A 15,558-nucleotide genomic window follows, 5' to 3' on the forward strand; every position below is an offset into this window, starting at 1 on the left:
CTACTCCTGTAGAACACTGTCATGACATTTCTTGAATGGTTTTATTCTTAAGGTATGTGTGTGTGTGTATATACATATATACATAAATATATTTCTACATCAGGGTTGTACTGTGTGTGGACAGTACAACTGTGATGTAGAAAATAGAGGACCATGCCCACCAGGTGGTTGGTGGGTGAGATTCATATAACACAGAGTAATTTCCAATGAGCATTACAGCCATTGCTGGGATTGGATGAGTCTCAACCCATTTCATGCTGTTTACTTCAGGGGAAGCTTAACAACGTCAAGACACTTAGTTATTAAAGGCCTGCATTTACACAGTGTGTAAATTGTGCTATCGTTGGACATGTTTACCAGCCACTGACTGTTAATACCTGTTAGCACAAAAAATTCCATCATCCTTCTCTTTACATGTTACAGTCCAACAAATAATGTATGCAGCAGCTCATGGAAACACCCACACAGATGTTTTATCAAAGAGATGCTTCAGTAACCTCTATGGCTACTCAAAATAGCTGTATGGGATGCGAGCACGAACATTGTAGCATGTCACAAAACAGTGGTGCTTTCCCCATGTATTTTGGTTTGCTGTTCACTGATTATGTTCACTGATTCTTATTAGTCTTTTCCTTGATCATTAGTAAAAGTAGTGATATATCTGCCAGGAAAACAACAGATCCTTAAGATTTGTACTCAAAGGCAAATGTGCAGTAAGTTTGTCGAAGTATCAGGAAGGAAGGGTATTGCCAAGGCAGTAGATGGTCATGTGCCACTATGTGCAGACCAATTTTCAAAATGAAAGTTTGTGAATGTATCATGAGGTCCAGTGTGGCAGGTGGTAAACTGGCTTCAATCTAATGGGAGTTATGGAAATCCTTGACTAGCTATTGGGCTCCTTTCAGAAGGCAAGACCATCAAAATTACTTTGAAATGTCATATTCTCCACAAAAGTTGAGCTAAAGAAGAGGAGGAAAAGAAGAAGGGTTATAAATAAAATTTATCAGTAATATTAAATACATTCTTGTCCCTTGACATATGCCAAGGAATATTAACTGTGGCTTTTTTTCTAGAGGCTCTCTTCAGATTTTGCATACTTCCTCTGCTCCTTTATCCATGTTGAACGTCAGCAGCAACCAGCTTCTCTATAGAACACATAGAAGAATGTTTATTGAAACACTGAAGACAAATTATGTTCCAATTTTTGCTGTATCTTCTCCTGTTAAAGGCTTTGGGATGATGCAGAGTCAAGTCAATACCATGCTTGAAACACTGTGTAGTTAATTGGAAGGGTACTAAACCAGTATTTTAAAATCTGACATTGTTTAGGCAGATAGGCTGCTTTTTAGTCCATCTAACCAGTGAGTGGATCATAGAAAAGACCTTGTGACTACACACAGGAAATTTTTACAAGCTTGAAATGAAGAGTCTGTATCCAAGTACATTGAAATTCAGGTAATTACAATTAGGAGATAACATCCATTTCAGCCAACAACTATATTTTCCCATTACTTTTCTGTATTGTTTTTTTCTCTTCTATCTAAGGAAACTACAGTGACTGAAGGTATCAGCCATGACAAGCATTCAATAATCACAATGAAACACTTGACATTGGAGGCTAAAATAATTTTTAAATTCAGAAAATTAAAAGGGAAAATCCTAAATGCTAGGGGAACTAGAAATGTTTATCTGAAGCTTCAGCTTTGAACTGGAGCTGTCACATAGCACTCTCTTGACCTGCTTTTACCGTCAAAAAGAACTCAGTAGTTGGCACTCAAAAGAAATGTCATTCCCTGTTGACTATAAAAATTGCAACAGGGGGATTGTATCATTTTATTTCGATGATGATAGAATCATCCAGTCTTCCACATATCAGGGGAATCTTAGGCTTGCCTTACAAAGGTATCTAAGTTACTTTAATCATTTATCTTTGCCTATATTCAGCAGTTGAGTCTCTGGATAATGTCAAAGTGAATGTGGCCAGGTATTGAGGACATAGTTGTATGTGAGGCACTGACATGTTATACCTTGAGGTAATCTTATAGACTGGTGATTTATCCTCTCAGCTGGTGGGGGGGGGGGGGAAGTTGGACGTGTTAGAGAAAAAGACAGCACTTTGGTGGAAAGTCACCTGTTGCAGTGTAACCAGCCTCTGTTTTACTGAGTTCTACCCTGGTGACGCTAATGTTAGTGTACTGCTTCCAGAACGTCAGGTTTTCTTGGGCTGGTAAGAATGTTGTCATCATCTCTGCTCTCACTTACCTCCTCCTACTCTGCCAACAACATACCAAAATGAGAAGCATACCTTGCATGAATCTCAAAAGTATTGCACTTGAAGTCTAGAAACATTTATCTGAGGTAGGTAGAAAGCACAGACAAGAAAGTACTGATCTCAGTAGGGTTTTCTGAAATCAGGCAGCTTTGTGACAAGTAAAAAATCCTTGTTAATGTGCTACTTGGGAGATTTTGGAAATGCCTCTATTATACTAGAAATAAACATACTTTAGGAGGAACAGCAAAATGAAATCAGTTGCATCTGCACCATTTAGTAATATTTATTTGTTTTAAAAATAATAATTGAAATCCAACCACACATGGCAGAACACCCAAAATAAAGAGTTGGAAGACTGATGGATATCAAAAGATCCTGGGCTGTATCAAAAGAATTGTATCTGGCAGATTGAAAGAGGTGATTCTGCCCCTCTGCTCTGCTCTCCTGGAATACTGTGTCCAGCTTTGGAGCCCTCAAGACAAGAAGGACATGGACCTGTTGGAACGTGTCCAGAGGAGGGCCACAAAAACGATCAAAGGGCTGGAGCACCTCTTCTGTGAAGACAGGGTGAGAGAATTGGACTTGTTCAGCTTGGAGAAGAGAAGGCTCTTGGGGGAGGAACCCTATAATGGCCTTCCAGTACCTGAAAGATGCCTACAGGAAAGCTGGGGAAGAACTGATTACAAGGGCATATAACAGTAGGACAAGGGCCAATGGTTTTAAACTAGAAAAGAGCAGATTTAGGTTGGATGTTAGAAAAAAGGTCTTCAATATGAGGGTGGTGGATCACTGGAACAGGTTGCCTGGGGAGGTAGTGGAGGCCCCATCCCTGGAGACATTCAAGGCCAGGCTCAGATCTCCCAGTGACCTGATCTACTGAAGAAGCCCCTGCTTACTGCACGGTGGTTGCACTAGATGACCTTCAAAGGTCCCTTCCAACCTTACACATTCTATGATTCTGTGATTCTAAATGCAATTTGAAATGCATGTAATATTTTATAAATGCTTCACATATAACTAAAGATTTTGTCGTCTGTAGGACTTGAAGTTTTTTGGAGGTGAAGGTATGTAGTGAGTGCTGAGTGATTTCAGAAGATGGAAGAATTGTGTTATGGTTAGATGATTTTCTGGAGCAGTGGATTCTGTCACTGACTGTGCAGCATAGTGTCTGTGTAGTGATGGACACTGACTTTAACCAAGTCATAGATAAAATTAAAAAATAACAGTCTGTGCAAATGGCTAGTTAAAATGCAGTTTTTTATGTGATGGCATATTACAGAAACCTAATTTTTAAGACTTTTTTTTTTTTTTTCAGTGAAAATCCAGCTGTTCAGGACCGATCAGAACACATGTGTCTTTCAAGACAGGCCCTGTAAAAGCCGTGAATTTTGTTTGCTGTGTTACTGAGCTTTGACCTTTGGGACAAAACTGGTTCCACAACTTGAATGGCAAAATTAAGAACTTTGCAGCCACTATATTGGCGTCCTAACAACCATTAAGGTATATGCTGAACGTACTTTTGAGTTAGTTTCCCACTTTCTGCCCATTTTCCTCTTTTTAAAAGAGTAAGTTTTTGTTGGGGCAGATGTCTACGATGGTGGTATATCTGCATCTGATTGAAGAGAAGCTGCTTTTCCAGATTTTGAAAATTATTTTGACCTTATCACCACTTACAACTACCTGAAGAGAGGTTGTAGAGAGGTGGTCTCTTCACCTGAGTAACAGAAGGTAGAACAAGGGGAAATGGCATGAAGCTGTGCCAGGCCAGGTTTAGATTGGACATTAGAAAAAAAAAATTTTACTGAAAGAGCTGTCAGGGCCTGGAACAGGCTGCCCAGGGAAGTGGTTGAGTCACCTTCCCTGGATGTGTTCAAAAACAGGGTAGATGAGGTACTTAAGGATGTGGTTTAGCTTAGGATGGGAATGGTTGGACTTGATGATCTCCAAAGGTCTTTTCCAACCTTGTGATTCTCTGATTCTATAGTGTACCACAGTGTTAAGTAAGAAGAAAAAACAGTGGCCACACCTTAAAAGACAGACACCAAAGTGGTGGGAACTTTTTGTCTTTCTGTTCCACAGCCCCGTACAGACAGTGAGAAGGATGATACGGCCCCTGTCCCTTGCAGCAGTGTCCAAAGATTAATACCTGCTTAGGAAGTGTTTGTGTGCTACTATAGCAATACTATAGCAATGAGTGCTCAAGAGAAATAAGCTCAGAATAAACTGGTAATTTTCTTTCTATGTCAGTGTTTAACGAGTAAAGGAAGGATAAACAAGCTCCACTATACCCAGTGACTGATGGGGATTTGGCAAAATGTACTGGTGTTTGCTGGTGATCACTGTCTGGTTTATGTATCGATAATGGAAAAATAGCATCATGCTGTTCAACTGATGCCTCTGTGACTGTCAGTAACATGAGAAGGGCTGATTTCTTGCTTCATGCTGCCATACCTTTCCCTGTGTGTGGTGCAGAGGTCACATTTATCTATCCCACTGACTTGTTGACATGCATCAAAAAGAATTGAAGTTTGTTGATGAATACCAGCCAAAAAAATGGCATTTATTGTGCATTTTTTGTTATGCCTTTAAAAAAAAATCCCCAGACCTTAATAATTTCTGAAGTATATATTAAACCAGCATGTACATGATTTGCCAGCATTTCTTGAAGTACTTGGTTAATCATCTTCACACACAAGACATCAAAACCCAAAGTATGCTCTCCTTTCTGAATGATTAAGCCAGGCCTCACATAACATTTCACTAGCAAGTAGGGTTGTGACAGTCTGGTAACCACAAAGTAGAGAGGGAAATACATGTAACCTGGCCTCTGAAATCATATAATCTTCTGTGGAGGGAAAAAAAAAGAAAAAAAAAAAAAGAAAAAAATGGAGAAAGGAAAGAGCATCGATCCCAGAGATGTCAAAAGAAAAGAAAATACCAAGATGCAACTCAAAAGAAACATAGGTTATTTCGATGGGGTAAGTTTTATTATAGGCTCGATTGTTGGGGCAGGAATCTTCGTGTCTCCCACGGGGGTGCTAAAGCATTCCTTACTCAATGTTGGCGTTGCACTAACAATCTGGACTGCATCTGGACTGGTTTCTCTGATGGGTTCCCTCTGCTATGCAGAGCTGGGTACCGCTCTGCCCTTCTCCGGAGGAGAGTATAGCCACATTAAAAGAGGCCTTGGATCCCTACCTGCCTTTGTCTTTATCTGGACATCAACATTTACCAAGCCAGCATCTAACGCTGCTCGAGCCTTGCTGTTTGCTGAATACGCCACCCAGCCCTTCTATGGTATTTGCCCTGCGCCAGAAGCACTGAAGAAATGCTTGGCCTTGGCTGTTCTCTGGTCCCTGGGGATTTTGAATGGCCGCAGCGTCAAAATGTCTGCCTGGGTGCAGACAGTGTTCACTCTGCTGAAGATGATGGCCTTGTCTGTAATTGCTGTCGGTGGCATAGTTCTCCTTGCTGGTGGGAGAAAGGAGAACCTGGCCAGGTTTGAGGATGCGTTCAGCTCAGAGATCCCCAACGCATCACAGATTGCCGAAGCCTTCTTCCAAGGACTGTATGCATACGGTGGTTGGTGGTCCCTCAATTACATGGCAGGTATCTCACCCCTCTTTACATTTTGTTCTTAGCAGAACAGCTCTCTTCCTGAAGACCTTAGCATCTCTCAAGTTTTATGCAAGTCCTGTGTTTGTTTGGGCTGGTAGAAGAGGTGGTGTTCCTCTCTAGGGAAGTTTCTCGCTTCTTGTGCAGTCTCCAGGCATCAGACTGACATTTCCAAAGGAGTACAAGAGAAAACAAAATAGTTCATTTAAAATCTCATGCATAAACAGGTTTTTTATACCTTACAAGGTTGCACTTTCTCTTTCCTAGTGTCACTGTCAGTGTATTTTTAGAAACCAAATCAAAAAGATAATTTGTATTCAAATATCTGTACCTTCTCTGCAGTTATGCAGCTGTTCTGTACATGGAAAAAATTAGCTTAGAATTGTCTTAAAATATATAGTAATTTTATGGGATATATAGGATGGTCAGTAATGACATCCTTGGGAAAATCGAGTTTTGCACAGAAGGTGAAGAAAAGTCTAAGAAAAGTGTCATAAATCATGTTATATCATTTGTGCTCATTTTTAAACATTCCAAACCTTGTTGAATATCCATTTACTTAACCCTGTTCTGTATCTGATGATACATGTGGCAGTAATAGATAGGGCAGTAATAAATAGAGCAGATTTCCATGAAAGCTGCAGACATAATATTTATAATGTTAGTTATGCATGTTGTGAGTTAAATGAATAGTGGTTGATAGTATGAGATTTATAGAATTAAGTTGTAAGCAAATGGATGTTGTTTTTAGCCCTGTTTGACCTCTATCACATGTAAAACGTTAAATAAACTGAATGTGTGAAATGGATAACACAAAGTTCAGTACTGAGAGCAGTGTGAAAATTTGGTTAATGTTTAAAAAGATGACTGTTAGAATTACAGTCCAGCTATTCCAGCTATTCCAGCACTAACAACATGCTGTAATAAAAAGGGACATGAATCAGCAAAATATAATTTTAAAATCTTAGGTTTTCCTTCAAGGCAAGCATTTAGCTTTGTGAGCCCAAGAAAATATACAAATGTATTGGTAAAATATTAATTTATTTTCTGATCAGTTAGCAGTAGTAATAAATACCATACATAGGGCAGCACAGCTGTTAAAACAGACGCAACCTATGGAATCAATCTCTTCTGAACTGAATTTCCTATTCTTCAACAATAACTTCATTCCTGTGAGCTTCAGCTAGAGCATCATGTGCCAACCAGACAGCAGGACTGTAGCAAGCAGTGAAATAAATGGAAAGACAAATTTAAATTGGAAGTTTTGGTGCCATTCTGGTCTCAAAATTGCCAAATGTATTTCTTCCATTTGAAATAAATCCCAAATTCTTTGATAGTCCATATCTGAATTTCATTATTGTGCTTACTCAGTCCCTCTGGCTCTCTGTGCACTACGGCTGGCACCAGGGCAGACTCAAACCAGATGTTCTGGGCAGGAGACAGAAATTATATATGACGGATAAAAATTTCTAGGATTTCTATCTCCTAGAAAAAGTATAAACTCCACATAAAACTTTTCACTTCTCCCTTGTGAGTTACTGGTTGGTAGTACTGAGGAAGCCTTTGGTAAATTTTGAGGGAAGTGGAGAAGGGGAGAGGGAGTCAGTGGGAAGGAATTAAAGGAGTGAAAGAGATGAAAAAGACCCTTTTTGACTGAAAAGTGGGAGAATTATTAGGATTTTGAAAACCGTCTTTTTCTGGGACTATCACAAGATCAGGAATGCACAGAAGTGCCTTGGTTATTCAGCTGAAAAGTTTGGAGTATTTTTCTTACTTGGTGTGAGTAGTTTTAGTCTGTCAGGCTTAGTACAAGACAGTTTCCGGCTGCCAGCTTTGCCCTGGAAAAGACAATCAGCAGCAGAATCCAGCTGGGAATAGCCCCCTTTAAAAGGCACTTCATTACTGCTCTTCCATCAATACCTTCACACCCCTGTTACTTCTTCTGTATTTCCTGATATACGGGCAAAGAGAAAGGTTTTGTTCAGGACTAGGAAAGTAAACTCATCAAGTTTCAGATCAGAACTCATGAGGTGATGTAATAATTAATAATCTGAGTTTACACTCTCACATTTAATATCATGATTTAAAAGCATGGCTACTTGAAAATTAATTACCAAATCAATTTTCTAATGTGAGTCAAATATGTGTTGAATCAGATCGAAGTTATCGGTCCATTGGTCATTTTTTTAATCATTCTATCAGAACTCCATCTTTCCTTCCTTCTAAAATCATAAAAAATGGCTAAATAAGGGAAAAATAGCATTGTTTAGGGTTCTTTAGTAATAAACTAGTTCAGAGCCACTGTAGGATCTCACAAGCAATGTGGCTTGGCAGCTGTGGTTAAGGGTTGTGACAGAACTTTGGTGTCAGACTTGTAAGTTCTATGCAGATTTGTTACTGGACCATTTGCAGAAGTTACACTGCTTGCTTTATTGGTCTTCTTGAATTGTATTTTTCAGAAGAGATGAAAAACCCTAGCAGAAATATCCCCTTAACTGTGATGACTGCTGTTCCTGCAGTAATAGTTTTTTATTTACTGGTGAACATCTCATATCTGACTGTCCTCACACCTAAGGAAATTGTCTCTTCAGGTATGGATTTTTTTTTTTTTTTTTTAATTACAAAGTTGTGGTCCATTAGCATCTCCATCTGAAGTCACTTTACTGAGTTACCTCTTGTCTGACTTCATGGTCAGCAAGTTTGGGTTTTATTCTAAGCTTTAACAGAGAATTCTTGTTTAATTTTACTGTATGGCACAGGTTGGACTGAATGCAGACCAATGTTATTAGGTGTTGAAAATGTTTCATACTTGCACTGTGTAAAAAGGAATCAGAAGTGTATTAAAACCTGTAAAATCAGATAGAGTTTAGGTGTCTGTTGAATACTGAGGCCTGTGATTTCTGTGATTTTAATCCCTTCTCCTCCTTCCTTCCCTACCTTATGGTGCATCAGGATAAAGCCAATCCTGTTTAGGAGGTGGACAGGTCTACCATGATAAATTATACAGAAAAGGCTATGGACACAAAAATGTGGTCATTTGGGTGGTGTGGGTTTATTCATGACTCCTTAGTGATCCTATGCAAAAGTCCAGTGTATGTAAGGATACCACACACCAATTAGTTGCCCATTAAAAGGTCCAAGAGGAAATGTATTTCTCCTTGATTGTCCAAACAGTACCTTTTAAACATTGTAATGAGGCTGAGGTGTCAGAGCTTGCCACCAGGAGTGATGAAATACATACCTCATTTGGATGGACTGTTTTTTTTTCCTTGTCAGAGCAGCTCAATAAGATAAATTGGAGCTGCATAGCTGTATTACTGCTCACCTGTTGCCAGGCTGTCAGCTGGGACAGATGTGTGCATTTGTGTATCCATCCTACAATAAAAAAGGCAGTGAATACCGGAGTATCCATGAAGAGCAGCTGCCCAAAGCTCCAAATGTGCAGGGGGAGCTGTGCTTATCTATGTGAGCTGAGGAGATAGCCTTAAAATGATAGTTTTGGTTTAAACATTGTTAAGCATTGCTGCACTTCCTGTTTGTTTGCTACACTGCATATTTTTGGGGTTTGTTTTCCTCTACTCTAGTAACTTCCTATGCTGTGCAAATCACAGCAAGACCTATGTTACTCATGGTGGTTAGTTGTAGACCCACTAAACACTACTCCTTGCTACATTACAGTCTACAGCTAATTTCCAAGTTCAGAATTAATCTTTCCTAGCTCCATCCAAAGCAAAACCTCACTAATAACACACTCATTGACCCACTTCTGCACGTATATATGCTCATGTTGGCAGTTTCCTCAAAGAGCAGATCGTGTCACCACTGTGGTCACACTGGAGACTAGTGTGTCCCTTTTTCCTCCCGTGGCCTTGCTCACACCGGTATATATGTGATTCATGGCAATGAGAAGCAGCCTTCTCCCATCGGGCAGCCCACTGCTCTGGTATTGGCTCCAGCAGGCTTACTTGCCTTGCTCTGCCTGTCATTCCCACTGCTCCTCCCACCCCCAATTTTTAGGTCCTGAATTAAATACCCTCACATTTGGCTACTGTAACAAACCAACCCAGGTGTTGGAGGTAGTTAAAGTTTCATTTCTGTTAAGTCAGTCAGTAATTCAGAATATGGTACCTACACAACACTAATGCTTTGCTTTCTTGCAGTTGCTGTGGCAGTTACCTGGGCTGATCGAGTGATCCCATCTGTTGCCTGGATCATTCCTCTCTCTGTTGCTGTCTCCATATTTGGTGCCCTCAACAGCAGCATGTTCACACTAGGTCGACTGAGCTATGCTGGAAGCCAGTCGGGACATTTACCTGTTTTAATATCCATGCTTAATGTCCACACCTGTACTCCAGCACCAGCCATGATTTTTTCAACCACCATTGCATCCATTTTTATAATCCCCTCTGACCTTATTACATTAACAAATTACTTTGGATTTTCTGCCTGGCTTATGATTGGATTGACTTGTGCGAGCCTGATTGTACTTCGATACCGGGAACCTCACCTTCCTCGACCATACAAAGTAAATGGAACTGAGTTATAAAATATTTTTACAGATTTTGTTTGTTTGGGTAGCACACAAAAGTTATGGAACAAGCACATGGTCTAAAGGTAGACTAGTCAGGATTAGGCTGTGGTTGGACTCGATCTTAAAGGTCGCATCCAACCTCAGTGATTCTATGATTCTATGATTCTAAGTGCAAGACAAAAATACAAATCATAATCACAATATTTAGAGCCTTATTCAACAACTTTTCTCCATACTATAGAAGGAAAAAAACCCAGATGGCATCTGCCCCAGAGAGCTTGCACTTGAAAACAAGGGGTGCATATATGCAGAATGGACAATATGTGCTAACAGTGTAAAGTGGGAAACTATACCAGTATGGAGCAGGAGCAGTGTGGGATCCAAAGCGGCCATTCATGGTTAAACCTTGATCTACTCTCATCTTCCCTGATACAACCACAGACATTAGGGATAGGTTTCATTTAATCTCGATCTAGCTGTCAGAAACATGGGTTAAAAGTGTTCATTGTCAAAGCTTTTTGTAGGCACCCAATCCTAAGTTTCTTTTAGGTGCCACTGATATCGTATGTGAATGAACAGTGTTCAGGGCCTGCCTACCCATCTCCCCACCCTTGCAATAGAAGGAGCCTGGAAACGTATTTTAGAAAAAAATGTCTGTCTTGTAGGGAACTTGAGGTCAGATCTATCTCATCTTGGGTGAGATTGCAGCAACATGTGATGTGCACTCCAGTGTGGCGAAGAACACACTATTACTTTTATGGATAATATGTAAAATCACAGTTCATGAGTTTAATTCCTGAAACAGTTTTTTCTTTCTCTTGCAGGTGTTTCTACCAGTTCCGTTTGTCATGGTGGCAATGTCCTTCTTCCTAGTCCTAGCTCCTATAGTCTGGTCTCCAAACTTGCAATATGTTTATGCCTTCCTGTTTATGCTGGGAAGTCTTATTGTTTACCTGCCTTTTATACATTATAAATTGCATTTTGCATTTTTTGATAAAATTACTTGCCACTTACAGCTCCTTTTGGAAGTTTCTCCTGCTGATGGGTCTGCTGAGAGCAAATGTGAATAGTGGCAAATGTTTAATCCCAGTACAACTAAGAGCCAACAGAGGATTTCAACGATTTTAGAATGTTAGGTGTGATAGATAGGCATGCATGTATGTGCATGCAGGTGTTGTGTATATATATACGTATATAGATGAATACACGTATACTTCATATGTATGTGTATGCATGCACAAATATGCATATATACATATATGCGTATGTATGTATAGACATTAGCTTAATGTGTTAATAAGTGTGTGTATGTGTATAGATGCATATATGTAGATGTGTATGCATAAATATCTAATAGGTGCAAAGAATCTCTCTTAAACTGGCAAAACCTGTACAATGTTCCTTCTTGCTCCTGAAGACAGAGCTAAAGTTACATATACACTTGCAATAATAGAAATAAGATTACAGCACTAATTCTTATTATCAGTATTGTCATAAAATAAATGAGTAAATGCATAGTTATCAGATTCATTATATAACATACTTTTGGTCTCCAGACTAACTTGTCTAGCTTAATTTTAGTTCGTAGTAGCTGGTTTTAAAGGCTTTATACTTCTGTTCATCTGCTACCTTTTTTGTCTGAATTTGTTTTTAATAAAAACCTTTGAAGGATGTCATAAAATTGATTGAGACCTTTTTTAATCCTAAGAAAGCCATCCATGGTGTGCCCTAGCTATTTCAGAACAACACACGCATCCAGGGTGGAATCTTTCTAAGCGTAAAAAAAGCCGTGAGCATTATCTATCCTCTTTCTTATAGTGATAAAACTCAAGATATCTAAAGTAGTTTACAAATATTTTAAATCTTAGCCAGCATGAATACTACCTTGTTCCTTAGTTCCTTCTTGGTGTTATAAATAAGACTTTCCCTCTGGTTTTCTTTTGTTTATGAAAGCAAGATCAGTAAATACTTCATGTCTTTTGTTTTGTTAAATGGGCCTTATTAAGTCCACTGAAAAATTAAACTTGAAGAACGGGTACACAAGAAACATCACACACTCAAATCATTGATGTGTGAATTTATGCTATTGAATTTAGGATTACAACAGAATTAAGTGTGTAAAGTGTATGGTTTGTTTTGCTTTGTTTTTTTTTTCCCCAAAAGCTGCCTCCCTAAGGCTCAGCAACACAACCAGAAGATGGCTCCAGACTGACATCGTTCTTACACAGGGATGTTCGAGTTGCTGGATGTTGTGTCAGTGACAGAAATGGTTTTATAGAGCATCACATTGCAACACAGTAGCACGAAAAAAATCCTCCCTGGAAGATACAGCTGTCTGATGTACCAAAAATTTAGAGGTCAGAAAGATAAAAACCTTATACAGAGCTACCCAAAATATAGGTTACCCATCACTAATGCTGGGAATGCGCTGAAGTTTTAGGGGGATTCGGCTTTGCACTAGAACAAGCCCCCAAATGGAAAGCAAGTACGTGAAGGAAGTGAATTTTTGCACAGCTGGCAATGGACACAGAATGAAAACTTGAAGTAAAAATAGACCACCTAAAATTCTGTAGTGAGAAAAGTCCATGCAAGTGAGGAGTGAATACAGCTGAGCTGGAGACTAGATCCTGCTGACAGCAAGATAGCTCAATACTGCTATTGGAAAAACATTTCTCTTGCCATTTAAATTAAAACAACCCCCAAAACTCACAAGTCTAGAAAAAAAATTTATAGGAATAATATTTTAAGAACTGAATTCTAGTGAGTATTAAAAAGAAGGAAGGACTTTACTGTGACTAGAACACCAACCAGGGATTTGCAAATGCTGCTCTGGTGCCTGGCAGTGCCACAGATTTTCAACTGATCTTGATCAAGTCCTGGTTTAAACCTGGCTTTTAATCAGTAAATAAAAACAGGAGTCATAAGAAGAAAACAAATGCATGGGAAGATAATACTGTGCTGAAAACCACGTGGTTAGGAAAAAACAGGCATGGAGGGGGTGCTCCTCAAATGGATGTGTAATTTCCTGTCAGTAGATCTACTTCTGCTTGTTCATATGCTTGAATTCTGTGACAAGTTGAGTACCTAGTGAATATGTATGTCAGGGTATGTTTGGATAATTGAAGCAGGCATCTGTTAATATAGAAGTCTTGAATTTAGAAGTTTATTACCTTCAACAAATTAGTTAATCCAAAAGTCCCAATTAAATGTAAATAGATTGTATCTATGTGTCTTTTTATACTACAAAGTAGTTGATTTTTCTGTTGACATAAAACTGGTAAAGGGGATACAAACAGGCACACCCACCCACCAGATTTTATTAGTACTGCCAAAGAATCAGCAAAGACAAGAACAGTAAAATCGGGTCAGAATTAGAACTGTCCGTGCAAACCTAATCTGCCTTCTCTGTGGAGGCACCTTACAACGGCCTGTGACTGTGAGATCATAAAGTATTATTTCAATATACCTTCGCCTCATTTATTTGTTAAAATATATGGTGCCCAGAAAATTTACTATTACAATTTCTCAATGTGTGACCTTGCACTTTATTTATCGGTCTCTGCTTAGATGCTGTTCTTGATACACATTACTAATTTCTTACAGTCTTTTTCTGTGATGTCCTCTTGACAGCATCGGAGTACTTCATGAGCATTTTTCTTTAGTCTCATGAGCTGAAGCAGTGGTGTCTGTTTTGGGGAAGGTGAATTAAGCTGATGTATGGGTTGCACAACAAATGCATTTTGTGATGCTCCCTGAGATCCTTCCATTCAGATGAAGCACCTCAATGGAGAAGCACTGATGGCAATTCAGTTCCAGCTATGAATGTTTCTTTGCCTTAGGAAGCATGGCAAAGAGGTGGGGAGGAAAAGGAATCACTGCAAATTTACCTTGTATGGATATTCAGCCACTACACACAGATTTCAGTTCTTCCACTTCTTTTTGATTGACATAAAGTATGGCCGAACTTGTTCACTAATGTGGGATTTCTAAGCTTAGATACCTTGGACTTGATTCTTCATAATAATACATTCAGAGTGCTTATAGTCTCCTGGTATTAAGTTCCAAGAATTGTGAAAAAGGGAAAGAAGGACAAATTATCTTTAGTTTAGACAAAGAGCAGGTAACTTATAACTCAACTTCTGACTAACTGTGGGCAGCTGCAGTTCCTCTAAGATATTATACAGTCTGGGAAATATTAAATTAAATGATAAATTAAAACTATGAGATATTAAAATTCCACCCAATCATACTGTGAGGATTTAAAATGGGGTTTATAAAATGAGGAAAACAGAATCAATGATTTTAAAAAAATTGGTTTAATTGATTCTAGTGTGACCTTGGTATATAGAAGTTTGAATTCTTATGGGCAATATTCAAATTCCTTAATCCAGCAACCCTTCTGCAAATGTCACCTCTTTCACTACATTGAATTCAATTTCTACAGAAAATGAAGGATTTGCTGCCTCAAATTTAGCATCTTCTTCCACACAAACGGTTATTCCCAGGTCATGAGCAAGATAGAGGTCTTCTGAAAAATAATTCTCTTATGACATGACCTGCTGTTTGGGAAGGGACTCACACAACAGATCTGAATTAACATTACGAGAGCAATCTCAGATACGGCATTTCCCATCTTCCGAATGTGAGTCACTTGGTGTTCTCTTAACTCAGCCTTTCTTTTGCCTGTGTTTTAGAATGCTAAATCAGAAAGAAGCAAAGACGGTATTGAATTCATATAGATTTTTCATTGTTGCTGGATCATTCCACATTTCCAAGCACTAAGCATACAGGAACAAAATTCAAATTTATAACTCATATTAGCTACTCTGGCCAAGAGCAATTCAATATTTTAACATTATAGCTTGTTTTCAGTGACACTAGTTGGTCTCAGCTGCTTTCCTACTTGAACATATCTCAGAAAATGTTGTATAGAAGTGTGACTGTTTTAGTGCTAGACTGTATCAGACATTTATTTGAATTTTTTAATTTATTTTTTTACCTTTGACTTCATAATTCTTTGTGCATACTTGCATGTTTCAGAAGTTCAACCTTACAACAAATAAAATGTGGATATTTGTTTTTCGATACTGTAGCGACCTAGTATGGCATGTAATGTCCTTAGCTGGTTTTCTGGCTATCT

At 38.8% G+C, this 15,558-nt stretch overlaps 1 protein-coding gene across 1 annotated transcript; it reads left to right on the top strand.

The window, feature by feature from the left end:
* Nucleotides 1-5,157: 5,157 nt before the first annotated feature.
* SLC7A13 (solute carrier family 7 member 13) lies at nt 5,158-11,488 on the top strand (the record flags this gene model as incomplete). Its single annotated transcript, XM_084260737.1, has 4 exons — nt 5,158-5,881; nt 8,347-8,478; nt 10,048-10,412; nt 11,243-11,488. 4 exons carry the CDS (start codon nt 5,158-5,160, stop codon nt 11,486-11,488), a joined length of 1,467 nt encoding a protein of 488 aa, XP_084116863.1.
* Between the last annotated feature and the right edge of the window lie 4,070 nt (nt 11,489-15,558).

Source organism: Gallinula chloropus (assembly GCF_964237585.1).
Source record: "Gallinula chloropus genome assembly, chromosome: 2".
Taxonomy (NCBI): Eukaryota; Metazoa; Chordata; class Aves; order Gruiformes; family Rallidae; genus Gallinula; species Gallinula chloropus.